General features: G+C 37.9%; 1 protein-coding gene across 1 annotated transcript in view; it reads left to right on the top strand.

Moving 5' to 3' along the window:
• TERT (telomerase reverse transcriptase) overlaps positions 1-14,604 on the top strand; it is a 33,224-nt gene extending 18,620 nt beyond the window's left edge. The window contains exons 9-16 of the mRNA XM_075747111.1: positions 1,316-1,429; positions 3,279-3,350; positions 5,218-5,403; positions 6,812-6,938; positions 7,264-7,325; positions 9,051-9,175; positions 9,533-9,670; positions 14,111-14,604. Of these exons, the coding sequence (XP_075603226.1) occupies positions 1,316-1,429; positions 3,279-3,350; positions 5,218-5,403; positions 6,812-6,938; positions 7,264-7,325; positions 9,051-9,175; positions 9,533-9,670; positions 14,111-14,214 (928 nt within the window). The 3' untranslated portion in view covers positions 14,215-14,604. The remainder of the gene's footprint in view (positions 1-1,315; positions 1,430-3,278; positions 3,351-5,217; positions 5,404-6,811; positions 6,939-7,263; positions 7,326-9,050; positions 9,176-9,532; positions 9,671-14,110) is intronic.
• Positions 14,605-14,772: the final 168 nt, after the last annotated feature.

Raw genomic sequence — 14,772 nt, forward strand, 5'->3', positions numbered from 1 at the left:
GCGCGTTGTGAAAATAATTCCATTGGCTTTTGTGAGGCATACTCATTCCGTTGCTACCAACATAGAAAAATCCACAACTCTGTCTTCAGCAGCATATCTAGATGTGATACATTACTATTGCTATGTGTGCTCTTACTGGCTTTATACAAGTAACAAGGTAGGGAAAGTATTAATGAACCTCCTCCAGCTATGTCTATATGAATTCTTTGAAGCCATGAGAAACAAATCAAGATCTACTCTTGCAAAATAACAACTGGCAACTTCAGTGAGCTTTTCAAGGCGGGGGGGTGTTGAGTATAATTACAAATAATAGGGGTTAGCACTGCATAAGATGTAGTGGTTTTTCCTAATTAGAAGTAAGATAGCTTCATGTCTGAGCAGTTAAATGAGGAAATAAATGTGATTTACAGTATAGCTGGGATATATAAAACCAGATCACATGCTCTATTGGGCTAAGCCTTCAGAAATTTCCCTAAAATTAAAGTGATATTTATTTGTGGAAAAACAAAACAAAACCCAAAAACAAACCCCCAAGAAAATATTTTCCTTAGCCAGATCATGCTATGCAAGTATAAATGAAGAGTAAACACCTTGATTTAAATTACTTCATAGTTAAACATTTTTACTCTGACTTGTGCTGCTGAAAGAGGGTGGGTTTTTTTCCAGAAAACTTAGCAAGATTTGATAGCGATGACCATTTATATTTGTTGTGGATGTCTGCTGTTTCTTCTCTGCTTGTTTTCTTATAAAAATTGAAAGTGTCTCAAAATCCACCTGAATTTAATTCCTGATGTAGATGTACAGTATGAGCTTCAACCTATGGATTTTTAGTGGGTACCTGCTAGGAGCTGTTTGGATAATAATTTAAAACAAATTATAGTTTGAAAGATTTGACCAGTGCACTTTGTTTCTTGTACAAGAACACTTGTGTTGAAGCTATGTGAGATGTAACATAAAGAATTACAAAGCTTAAACGAAGGGTGACTGCAACTGAAGGAGGAATTGTGGTTTGAGATCAGTTACAAAATTTCTTTCTTTAAATGACAGTTGTCTACTGGAGTTTCTGAATAACAAAGAAGTGTGTGTATTAGTGTTTTACTTCACTGTTTAACTTAAAACTTCTGGAGCCATATGTAGATTCCCAGAAGAAAGAACAAACAAATTTAAGTAAGGCTAGGTAGGAAGCATGTAGCATATTTCTTATTGAAATCTATGTTATACTTGGGAGAAAAAAAAAAAAGTGAATGTTTAATGACTATTGGGATCTTCTTGTTGCATGTTTTGATTTTTTTTTTCCTCTTTTATTCTTTACTAGGTACTACTTACAGTGCTGTGGAATTCCACAGGGCTCCATTTTGTCAACCTTACTTTGCAGCTTATGCTATGGAGACATGGAAAATAAATTGCTCTGTGGAGTACAGCAGGATGGGTAGGAATGCTTTCTTCTGTGCTCTGTTATAGTAATGCATAATACATAGTACATGTGGGTTTAGTATATACATAGTATATATATTATATATAGTATATGTGTGACATTTTCTCTGAAGTTTAATTTTGCATTTCAAGGATTTCCAGCTTTCCTTTAGGAAGCGTGGTGCACGCAAAGATCTCTGCAGCTTCAGTGTTACTGTGGTGGTTTTGTGAGGGAATTTCCCTGTTTGTCATAAAGTCTGGGAAGAAAAGTGCTGAAAAGGAGCTGTCCCAGATCTGTGGATGGCAGATGTGTTCTTACAAAGAGCACAGTATTTAGGGATGCTGTAAAGAGTCTGACAAGCTCTTCTTTTACATGTAAGAAGTTTATGGTTCTCTCACACTCATTACCACAAAATTTGTGGTCTTTGTCCTCAAACGAGATGGGATGTTTGTTACAGGCTTTCTGAAACTCCAGGCTTCTGCCTGGGGGCTTTCCAATCCACCATCTGTAAATCTTAACATTTTATCAAGGTCACAGCTTTATTGCAGATCTTTTACAAGGCATGTTGGTTCTTGTTTGAAGCCCTCTGTGGCTCTTGGTACGTCTTCTAAGTGTTTATGCTCTGCTCGTGCTTGCTTCTAAGGAGCTTGACAGAAAGCTAGCCTGGTAAAACCTCTGCTGCTTTATTAGCCATAAAAACTTTAGGGTCCCTTTTACCTCCATATAAACTGATCCCCAGCTGAATCCCAGATTAGGGTCTTTAGGCAAGAGCTAGATATTGGTGAGCCCTGTGAAGCTTCTCTGTGTTCACACATCTCCCTCCATTGCTGTGAATTCTGTCCTAAGAAAGAAAAACAACAACTAAGAAGTGTGTAGGAGTATTCCAGATAAGTGCATCTGTCTGGTGTCTTCTTGGGAGGCTCACGAGGTAAGGGAAAGTCTCAGAATTCTAAACATTTCCCTATACAAGTAGTAGAATTCTCACAGGTATTAGGGTGCTGTGATGATATGAGTGTAAACAGCCATCTCTTGCTTTCAAAGGATTTTGTTTATACATACGAAATTATGAAACTGGTTCAGAAGAATGCACTTTATTATATAGCAGCTGTTTATAATTTATAGAGAGCAGATTTTAGAATGTTACTTTGGTGTCTGCTGAATGATTTTGATAGCTTCATTTGGCCTTTTAATCAAAAAAATAACCTGCCTGTTGACTTGGCTAGGCAAAGATACAGCTGATCTGATCATAGTGATGGCAGTACTCCTGCTTTGAAAAGGATATGGGGCAAGATCATCTCCAGAGCTTCCTCTCTATGATCGACTAGGCAGGATTTATCAGAAAAATATGGGCATGCTTGGGGCCTGAATTCTGTTGAAATAGAAAATTCCAGCCTTTACAGTGGTAGACTGTAGTCTGTTCTACATTCAACTTATAGCTTCACAAGCAAGTTATTACACGGTAAAAAAAGATAAAGAATTAGGGCACATCAGGAGTCTAATATCTGCGTGTGTATCTGGTATTACACTTCCTTTCCTTGTGTTGTGTATTAAGATACTGCAAATTCTCCCTTGGAAAAGTGTAAACCCCTGCATCCAAGAAGCTACTGTGGAGTAGCTTGTGTGCTGTAAATTCCTATCATGTTTCATGTAGCCAGCCCCTTTGCTTTCTTATTTATTTTTTTTTCATTTATTTTTAGGAAAGAAGCAGAACTGAGAATTTCTTCATGAGACTCGATTTGGAGATCATATTGGCCTCTACCTTCTTGTGAATTAAAACGGGCACGTTGTTGCTCTGAAGAGTGTGACAAAAATTTGAAAGGATTACATATCAAAAGATCTAACATCAGTTTCTTCTTGATTACAGAGTCCTAATACGTCTCATTGATGACTTTTTGCTCGTTACGCCACATTTAATGCAGGCAAGAACTTTTCTAAGGTATGCTATTAAAGACATAGTCTTCAGAGTAATAAACATTAACACCTTTTAAGGTCATTCTTCTTCATCTTTATACATGGTTGTACATACAGGTATATTTGTTTTATGGGTTAATAATCAAGGGGTTTGTTTTGAAGTCCTTGCCGGTAGCCTGTGCCTGGGCAGAATCCTAATAGCTACATTCTTCATGGCCAGCTAACAATCTGTTGCAGCTCAGATGGTGGGGGATTCCTGCTGAGGTTTAAATTAGGGACCTAGGTACCTTCTAGCAGCAATTAATAGTGCAGACTAACCAAAGCAGCTGACAGTTGTTTTTTAAGACCATTTTCCCCTCAGACATTTAAGATGTCTCAGTCACATTCTTAAAATGTTTTTATCGGGCAGATGTGCTGCTACCTTCTATTCCTGGGGAAAGAATGCAACTTTTCTCTGATCCAGTTTTGCTAAGAATTTTCTAGTAATTAATATTCTGGGATGAGTATTTGAAGATACTGATAGCATGGCAGCGTGCAGCTTACACAAGTTTTCAAACAGTAAATCTTTAGATTGTTTCAGAACTACCTTTTTTTTTTTTTTTTTAAATTGGGCCCCAAAAGAGGTTCCTGGTTACCATGGATATGAATGTATAGTCAGTATTGAAGAACTGTTCTGCTGATGCCAAAGCCAGTTTTAAGGATCCAAAGGAGAGGACTTGAAGAAAAGCTTAGCATCTGCAATGTAGTCATTTGTATCATGCTTTTCAACAGTCAGAAAGATGCAGCTCTTTTGTGAGCCTGAAAGGTGATGGGACAATCAATGAAGTACAGTTTGAAGTATAAATTGTACTAAATAGTGGGTAGTCTTTGAAGACTTCATTTGTCTTCATTTGCTTATCAGAACAGAAAGAAATTTCTGGGCATGTGCAGATTTACAGTTCTGGAAATACATCAGACTAAGAGGCTGGAGATGCCTCGAGCTGTTGATCTCTATAACATCTTTTCAGCATAATGTCACTTGCAGTAGCATTGCAGATATTGTCCTGTTTGCCCTTTGAAGTTATCAGCACCTTTGTCCTACATCAGTTTCTGCACCAGTTGTGTTGATTTTCTGTAGACAAGTAGCCTCTCCTGTGCAAGTTTTCCACAACTGCTTACAGATCATATGAACTCTCAGCCGCAAGTAGAGTGTAACAGTTTTTCTGGTGTAGTGTTAGAACTGGGGGACTCAAGAAATTAATTCTGAGGAGACAGTGTTATGGCTATTACTCCCCAACAAGAAAAGCCTAACCTCTTCCTCTCACTCTTTAAAAGGATGAAGCCTGCACATAATTACATCACCAAGTAAGACAAACTGCTGCTTGTCCATGAGATGACACTGCTGATCCAGTGTGCAGTAGGTAATCAGCAGGCATTGTGGCAATGAAAACGTCCTTAGGGAAAACTTGTGGAGAAAGTTCAAAACTTTTCATCAGATACATGAGGTTCCTGTTATGTGGATTCTGCTTGTGTTCATTAACCTTCAAAAACAATAACTTTTCATCCGTCTTTTTCCAGTGATTTTGATCTCAATGGTGTCTGTGAGTGTGGTTTATGCAGCTTGTCTCAAACATTTCATGCCTTCTGTTCTTAGTTTGCATTAATTTGTAAGTTTTTCTCCATTATCCTCATATCCTTAAGCTTATTAATTTATTTAATGTATTTATTTACCTCTAGTATCTTCAGTTTTGTTTATTTCTAGCTGTGTTCCTTAACCTAAAGAGTTCGCCATGGTTCCCTTTATTCTTTGGTTTCTGTCCTTTTATGCAAGATCCAGTGTGTCTGGCAGCATGGTGGGGTTTTTTGTTTGCTTTTGTGGGGAGAGTTAGGCTAACTGTTTATATCTGTTTTAGGACTCTAGCGACAGGTATTCCTGAGTATGGCTTTTTAATAAACCCCAATAAGACAGTCGTGAATTTTCCTGTTGATGATATCCCAGGATGTTCCAAATTTAAACAGCTGCCAGATTGTCGTTTGATCCCGTGGTGTGGTTTATTATTAGATATACAGACACTTGAGGTTTACTGCGATTACTCCAGGTAAATAGAGTTGTATACTCCAGTGTCAGCTTTATAGTGTGTCGTACACAATGTGAGAAGCACAAGGGTGTATTGTGAATCAACTGCAAAGTAGATTTTACAATTGTTTCTTATATCGTAATTTAAACATTTTATTCTGCTGTGCAGCCTGCTATTTTCTTCATTCCATCCTAGCGGAATGTACATTAACACCATCAAACGTGGCACAGGTCACTAGTGAACCAAAGTCATATGCCGGATGGTGACTACATGGTTCTGAGAAAGTTTATTCAATCGCCTCAGCTCAGCTTCTTTCACCGTTATGCACTGTATTGTACCTGATATCATTGAACTACATTTATTGTTCTGAAACTGGGTTTTTTTGTACCTTCCTAGAAGAAGCAGTAATTATTACATGAACTATAGATTGGGATTAATTTTATATAGACTAGAGGAACTAGTAATCCTTTCAACATCAGAGGTGTTCCCTCTGGTATACTTCAGGTGGTAGCATAGATGGTAGTGTATATACACAAGGCAGTCTGAAGCAGCATAGAATCTGGGATGGGACAATGTATCCTGCTGAAGAGCTCTGTAGACCCTTTACACAGACTCCTAGAGATGGCATTAGACATTTGCTTAAGATTAACAAGAAAGAACTGTTTAAACTGAAGGATAATATTGCTGTGATATTGAGCTTATTTAGTATAAACAGCCCATGCATATGTTTAAGTGGGAAATTAGGAGGAGGTTTTCCATCACCAGAGTGATTCAGTAGTCTTCCAAAACAGAAAAGCTTGGTCAGTTTTGGAATGAAATTTATATGACATGATTTTCTGTAACAACAGAAGACTAAAATCATCAGCCAAAGAGATTTATTCACTAGCCGTGTTTCTAAGAGACAGTTTACACTGATGAGGGCATTCTTGCTACTAGTCTGGGAGATACTAATCAGAACTCTGAGGGTGTTTGTTACAAGGGCTGCCTTGCTTTTAATAAGCTTGACTTAAGTCACTAGAATGCCAGGGTGAACTGAGGTGGCTTCCAGCCTGTGCTCCTGCATTGTGTGGATCACCAAGTATAACCTGGTTGTCATTAGAATCATTAATAATGGGTATGGCTGGACAGTGTGTTTCAGAAATACATACGGTGTGTATTTAAGGTTATTGGTTTTGGTTTTTGGGGTTTTTTTTTTAGCAGGGTGAATTATTCAGCCCTGAGGTATTGAAGTCGTTCCTTAGCTGATAGCTTTAATGCCACAATGTCCAATCTGTTTCTAAACTGAATTTAGTTACAGTCGTCTTTTAGCTACTGGCTCATTGATTAGCAGGCAATCTCTGTAACATGAGAAGTTAAATGAGCCTTACTTTACAGAATTTAATTAGTCTGTCAGCCCATGGAGTTTAACTACTTTTTTTTTTTTTTCTAGTTATACCCGTACTTCTATCAGATCAAGTCTTTCCTTCAATTCAAGTAGAACAGCTGGCAAAAACATGAAATACAAATTGATTACAGTCCTCAAACTGAAATGCCATTGTTTATTTCTTGATTTACAGGTGGGAATATGGAAATGGATATTTGGAAGTATTGTGATTAGTGATAAAGAGCATTAAAACTGCTTTAAGTTCTAACATAAGAGTTGATTTTGAGAGATAATACACATAACTTGAAATGTCCACGTCAACTAAAATGTGGCATCTCAGCACCTTCCAGAACTGATCCTTCACAGTATTGTTACTTAGGTACATAATAGAAATCTTTTGAAGTTTAGCCTCAAATATTTTTTTTCTAGATCTGTATATCATCTTATGTTGTTGAATTTGAACAAATCATATCATGACACTAAAATATTCCTATAGCTCTACTTCTGTTCTATTCTAGATCAACAGCCTTAGAACAGTTTTCATTAACATCTACAAGATATTTTTACTTCAGGCTTACAGGTAGGTCACAGTCTTCTGCAGTAACTCTGAATGTTTCGTTTCTCTTTCTTGACACATGGAGGAGCTACAGATTAGGAAAACGTGCAATAAAAATGTGCAGTGGTAAATGTCAGGAGTAAGTCATGTTATCCTTGTTTCAGCACTGTTCTTATGTGATATTAATAGATTCAGGCTATAGGATTATATTGATGTGCATGTGTTTAAGTGACGCTTCACTAAATGGATTTTCATTTTTTCTGGCTGTTGACAGCTGACCTCAAGAAAAGCAGTCTGTTTTGCTGCAGGATGACAAGAAGTGTTATCATTCATTAACCAGTTTATATTTAGAACTTTGTATCTATTAAAATCATATAGAACTTTGACCTGTATAACTTTGCCTTAAGTGACCTTTCATTCTACCAAGTTAATTGCAGTTTCTTAGCTGCTGATAATGACTTAATTGCTCCTTAGCTGGTAATATCTTGTTGGGGTTTTTTTTGTGAGGTGTTCTTGACCAGCAGAGGAAGTGAATGTTTTAAATAAGGGTAAAGGGAAAGAAATCAAACCTGATAAGCAAGTTGGGAGAAAATACTAATCTCTGTGCATCAAAGATTGTGAATGACTGGCAGCACCAAGTAATTTTGTTTATTGTTTTAATGCAAAAATGTATAAGAGATGCTTTCCTCTTTACAGAAATCAGGTGTTGCTCTTTTGCTAGCTTTGTACTTGTTAGGAAGCAACATTTTAGTTTCTTAAATTCAGCTTGGTCCACATTCAACTTGTATCATCCTTGTGTCCAAGAAGTGTAATTGGACTGATGTGTCAAACTCTTAAACTTTGTGTTGTGAGTGACTTACAGTTTTTCTCTGATGTTGGATATGATCACTTGGTTACTTCTATTTGCTTTTATGGTAACACTCTAACAAAGGTCTTGATGTTAGAGTACCTTTGAAAAACTGTCCACCATGCTAACAGCATGGCAGGTTAATTGAGCCAGAACTCTGTGTTGTAGTGTGGTAACTATGTTTATCCTTTAAATATTTGAAAATTTTACAATTTGTTGAGGTGATCATGCTTATGCTGGGTTAATTTAATAAGTATATCCATTGTTAAGTAATTAAAAATCAGCATTGAATTTGTTGACTACATTCAGCATAAGCAGGATTATAATGCCAGAGTCTGAAGAAAAAAAAAAAAAAGGCAAAAAAGCCCCCTGCAGTTTTAAACTATGTTCAAACAGAGGTGAAATGGAGTATACAAGTAATTGCCATAGAATTGGCTTCCAAATAGACAAAAGAGTGGGGATTCTGGTCTGTGGAGCACTATGTCATTTGGAGGTCTGTTTTCCTGAACAACAGAACTTGTTGTGAGCTTTTGTTTTGTTTTTTCTTACTCCGGCACTCTTTCACGTTGGTGTTCTCTAGCTGCATAATCTGTGATATGTAATTGGTGAGAATATGTAGTTTAACTTTCCCTGCACACAAGACAGTCATTGCACTCAGAAGAGAATTCTATTACCAAAGCAGATGGCTTCAAGATCTTTCAGCACAAAATTTACAAACAAACATATGTGTCTGATGCTCCAGGGATGTGTATATATAGAAGAGTTGTTGTATGCTAACAGTGTTGATACAGCTAATGACTGTTGGGTGCTTTTAAATGTTGTATAGTGCCTGAGGTATGGAATCATAGTTTCACTTGAAATTGTAAATTACTTGTGATTAAATAGGCTGGTTTTGTGAACAGGTTCCACGCCTGTGTTCTCCAACTTCCATTCAACCAGCAAGTTAGAAACAATCCTTATTTCTTCCTAAGGATCATCTCTGAGACTGCATCATGCTGCTATGCTATCCTGAAAGCAAAAAACGCAGGTATAGTATGTTAATGGCAATGTAGTAGCAAGTTTGGGTTTGGTGGGTTTTTTTTAGACAAATAAATCATCTTGAATGTGCAGTCAGATCATGTAATTTTGAGATAAAGATAAGAATGAAAAATATGGAGTGCATGATAGGACTCACAGTGCATTTTTTTTTCTTAAACTCAACTTTCTGAAGATATTAAAATGTTTCAGGTTTTAGTTTTTAGTTCTCTGCTGACATAGGAGGCTTCATTGACTACATACGTTTTTAGTAAAAAAATCTTGGAGTGATTTTATAGAGAGGAGAAGCCAGGCATACTTCTTAATGCTCATCATTTTCAGTGACATTATTTCCCTGTGCTATCTCTAGGGGTTGCTTTAGGTAACAAAGGTGCATCTGGCGTGTTCCCTTCTGAGGCAGCAGAATGGCTCTGCTATCATGCCTTCACTGTCAAACTGGCAAACCACAAAGTTGTTTACAAATGCTTGCTTAAGCCCCTAAAAATCTGTAAGTATTTGATTATTTTTACAGTTTGAAATATGGTTAATTGTAATAAAACTTGGAATCTAATGGATTTTTTTAAGTTTTCTTATCATAAAATGTTGTTCTAAAATGTACATGAATGAGCTTTCTGATTTTAATCAAATTTACTAAGTATAAGGAGGCAAATTAAAATGGTACTTTTTTCATCACTGGATGGTCTAGAGCCTTGTTCTTATGGGGAGGTTGTTGATGCTTCGCACTCAATAAGTTTGTACAGTTCAGAAGGCTTAATAAGATTGGGTTAATCATATCAACATTCTCACCAGATTTAACTAAATGAGATATGAATGCTCAGTTTTCTATTTTTAAAAATGTAGATTAAGTGGCAACTAAGTAAGTTCCTCCTGCAATGCAAACTATAAAAAAAAAGTGTCACAGGGGTCACTTTGAAACAGAAGCACTTGCTGCCCTGCATGTGCTATATTGTAGTAGAGCTGAGTCGTGTTGGCAAATCTCTGACCCTTTGACTCGGTGAAAGAAGCTGCCTGTGTACCTGGCCTCTGGGGAGCTCTCTCTTTGACCAGTGCTGCGGCCTGTCCCCAGGCCAGCCGCAGAAATAATAAAATTTTCAGTTCAAAGATATTAAAAGCGAACAGCAGTAGGTTTTTCTGAAGCGGTCAGTACTGTTGTTGAATTTAGCTGTGGTGAAGGCCAGAATCTCAGCACTGACTCTGTAATTCACACTCTGAATGAGTCATTACTTGGGTGGTTTTGTTATGCAATACCAAGAAGTTCTTCATTCTGGTTCCAGAATAACCCCCATTTGATTTGAAATGTGAGGCAAGTTTCCTTTGATACCTGTACTAAGGCCCAGTGCCCCCAAAAGAGAGTGATTCTGCTGTTGGAAGTAAGCATTTCCTCCCCATATCAAAGGCTTGCAGCAAAGCCTGAGTGCAAACAGTCTGATTTTTTTTTTGGTAATGCAGTGTGAATGTATCAAAGAAGACACTTAAACATTTACAGGAAACAAACTGATGGTTGGGATTGCACCAGCCACGTTCCTGACAGCTATAGACTTTCCTTATGGAGCAGAATTCCAGCAGCCTCTCCCAGAGAAACTCCTTGCCGTGAGTTACACCAAAACCAGAGGCACCATGTCTGATTGCTGCTGCTGAGAAGCCAGTTCTGTTCAGCCCTTCTAGAAGTACTGGGGAAGCAGGCCTGCCTCCAGGAAGGGAAGAGATGGCTACTTGCTTCACTTGGAGAGGGCAGAAACTGAAGAACTGAGCAGAAAATGCTATAGTCACACCCAGTAGGATAATAGCTTCTCTGGGACCTCTGTCATTTCTCTAAGATCCATATAGAGCACACCTCAGTTTTCATCTCTAATGCTGAAGGTTTTGTTCTTGGGATCTTTGACCAGCAGAGCACAATCCAAGCCAAAGCTCCCCCATCCTTCTCTCTGCGTGCTTTGCTGTTGAATCTGTCAGTACGTTCAGGGTGGCAGTGCAGCCCCAGGCAGCTTTATTGTTCAGCAGAATCTCATCTTCCATGGGTGTGTGCATCTGCCATAAAAGTGGTCTCTGCTGTCCACAAAATCGCATCGCCACAGATACCAGGGAAAACGGGCTGGGAAGTAGAGGTGGAATTTTCCTGGTTTGAATAATGATTATCATTAGCTTCCTTCTGCTGTACCTGTACAGCCACTTGCCTAACCACAATACTGACCTGAAACTTGTGTGTGGTCCAGGTCTAACTCTGCATGCACAGTTTCTAACCCAAGAAGTGAAAGCTGACCATCTGTCAGTTGCCTTCTCGGGCAGTGAGAATTGCCCTTGCAGAAATGGAATAACCTTGCTTCCTAAATTCCTGGGGAGAACTATTCATGTTGTACTTGCTGAGTATTGTGGGGGTGGAGCAGGAAAAGTCCAAAGGCAAATAGAAAATTAGTGGTGACGTTCTCTTGAAAAGAGTAATTTCCAGCTGCTCTTTCATAAATCTTACCTTCCCTGAGGCGGAATATGTTCTTCACATCCGTAATGCCAAGACAACTGTCTCTTACCTACAAGGCCCAATTTCTTTTGAAAATATCTGAGACTTCAAGTACACTGCTTAAAGATCAAGGGTTCAGAGACTTTTGCTTAATGGCTGCCTAAACAATTTGCAGTCTGTGACTTGTTTTTACTGTGAAACTTTTAAGATGGAAGCTTCTGCTATGATTGGTCAACAGACCAGTGGGGCCCAAGTAACTTGAATGCCATCTCCAAGAGATCTCTCTTTACTTATAGCCCCTGACATCTTACCTGTACTTCCACTAGCCCTGTTCCACCTGTGCTGCAAGGGTCGATACAGTACGTGGTGGAGCGCTTCTGTAGTTGCTGTTTTTATGGAAAGCTCCCAAAACATCTACTAGGTGATTTGTCAGGAGGGTGGCTGTTTGGGGTCAGCTTGTCTTGCAACTTGAAGACTTACCAGTGACTGTAATTTTGAGTGGTGCTTTGACTACATGTGTATTTGCTTCCCACCTGCATTTCTCCTTCTTTAAGAGTTAGTTGAGGTTTTAAATGTAATTTCAAACTTGAAAAGGAACTGCGAAGGCACCAGATGCCCCAGCCACGGGCTGAGCAGGAGGGAAGGTGAGGCATCTGCGTGCTGGTACTGTAAAGCTGTACAAGGACATCTTGTGATCTGTAGTGATAAGTCATATGCATACCCTTGGTGTCAATGTGCATCATTGTCTCCATGTTTCCAAGATCTCTGATCATAGATAAAGGCTATTTTTCAATCACCTGATTATATGCAGTGTTTATATTTGTATTGTCTTCCAAATTTAGTAAGATACTGTGTCTCCTAATCCTGCAGGAATGCACTAAAATCCATTTAAAGAGACATTAACAGGGAATTTTTTATTCGGTCTTGTAAGTTAGTTTTGTTTGGCCTGCATCATACTTATTCCTCGGTAAAGTAGAGATACCGGAGCCAATTTTAAACACTGTATTTTAAGTTTTGTCTTACTTCTGGAAATCAGTTAGCATGTGTGGCTATCAGAGAAACTGTGGCAGGGAAGTCACTGGTTCTCAGGTGTGTTGCTGTAAAGTTAGCTCAGTGTCTCTATATGGCGCAGCAATCTGTAGCACAGAGATAACCAAAGCTGGTAATAGTGCCTGTGTTGACTTAACAACTACATTTTTGTTGTCATTTTGGAGTTTGTATCAGCTATGTAAAACGTATTACCCCTGTAAGATCATGTTGTTGACAGGAATTGATATAAACTTAGCTTTTTTTTCTTGTGTCCATGCACATGCCTTTCCATTACTCTCCGTGGGAATCAATATCAAGCTCATAGGTTTTGGGGAGGAGGTTCTTCCCACTATTCCAAAACCTGTTAATATCAGCATTAGGGGTTTGTCAGTTGGAGTTGTCGTCATTATTCAGAGTTAAGTATTTAAAACATAGTTACTGTTTAACATGCCTCCTATTATTACCAGTGGGGAAAGGAGCAAGAGTCTTTCCTTATCATGATAAAATATAAATACATCATCTGTCTCCTTTTCAAATACAAAACAAATGTTTATTGAGCACTTCTGCCTTTCTGCATGATTGACAATTTTGCCAACTCCATTTAGGTAACGGACTTAGGTAACTGTTGCTAGGATTTTACATGTTCTTCCTAATCTTTAAAGAGTCCTTTTTATTGTCTATAATTCTGTTGACAATAGACTCAGTGACCTTCGGTGTTTCAAAACTGTTATGTCCTCTTATAAAAATTTCATTCCTGATTTAAGAGCCTCATTTATTCTCCAAAATTTTCTACCTTAAGAGTGGCTTTCCAGTTAGCCCCTCTACTCTTAGAAGGGAACACAGCAGGGAGAATTGCTGTTGCCAGTGTTATAGCAAAAGGTGCATTTTCCATGTGATTTTATTTTTTTAATCTTTTTGTATATGTCAGTTCCAAGGATAGGCTACTTTGATGTCATGTCTGAAAGTAGAGGGAATACCTTCCTGCTGTAGGTAAACATTAGCTACCAGATAAGGACCTGTCCCTTGCCCTTAGCAAGGGTTAAAATTGGGTCTTTCAAAGTAACTATGGTTTCACAGAAGGCTTTTTTTGGTGGATATAGTTATTGAATAAATGGTCTTATACTTTTAAAAAAAAAAATTTAAATTCTTAAATCCAAACAAAGAAGTGTTACAAGGTCATAGTAGGAGGAATTTGCTCCCTGGTTTTCTGTTAATACTTTAACTACGATTTTTAACCTTTTTATTTATTAGCCTGGTTATTTATTAGCGGAAGAATAAAAGCATATTTTATTACAGCTTTTTTATCCCCATATTCCAGATGTTCCAACTTTTTAATTGGATTCAGCTAGCATTGATTTCATTACTTTATTAGCATTTTCCCTAAAACAGAATTGATAGTTACTTGCAGTAGTAATGAATTGTTTGTTTCTGATATTTTGGTAGGTAAGATGCAGCTATTCAGGAAGATCCCAAAGGATACAATGGCACTACTGAAGACAGTGACAGAACCATCTCTTTGTCAAGATTTCAAAGCTATCCTGGACTAACTGATTGGAGTTTATTTCATGATTTTTCCAGGTTTGAAAAGAAATGCTATGTCTTCAGATTACTTTTCTCTGTAGTCTGTTTTGGTAGAATGGACCAAAAGCAACTTTACTCAGAAGTTTTCCATGCTTGTTTCTCAGATACCACACAAGGACTTAAAAAGAACAGACAATTTTGTTAATACCTTCTAGTTTGTGTTTTCGTGTAAATTCACAGGCTATTTGAAGTAATTGACTTGGTTTCGTTCAGTAATTCCCATCTTATTGATGAAGGCATCGTTAAACTATGTTCTGTATGAACAGATCTACTTTCTTGTTTCAGTGTGTTTCTGAAGAACTGTTCTTTGATCCTCCATGTTGCAGACTATTTTATAATAAATTGTCTGGTTAATTGCAATAACACGTTCTTGTGTCCAATACCTTTATTTTATAGTAATCTTTAGCATCCTGCCCAGCTGAGTTGTGTCCTGAAAGACAGTTACCTACACAGGGCAAGTGCATTTCATGGCACTACCTAGCAAGATGTACAGGTTAGAAATTTGACCTGGTTATGTTTAGTGT

This window comes from Balearica regulorum, chromosome 2 (genome assembly GCF_011004875.1).
Source record: "Balearica regulorum gibbericeps isolate bBalReg1 chromosome 2, bBalReg1.pri, whole genome shotgun sequence".
NCBI lineage: Eukaryota > Metazoa > Chordata > Aves > Gruiformes > Gruidae > Balearica > Balearica regulorum.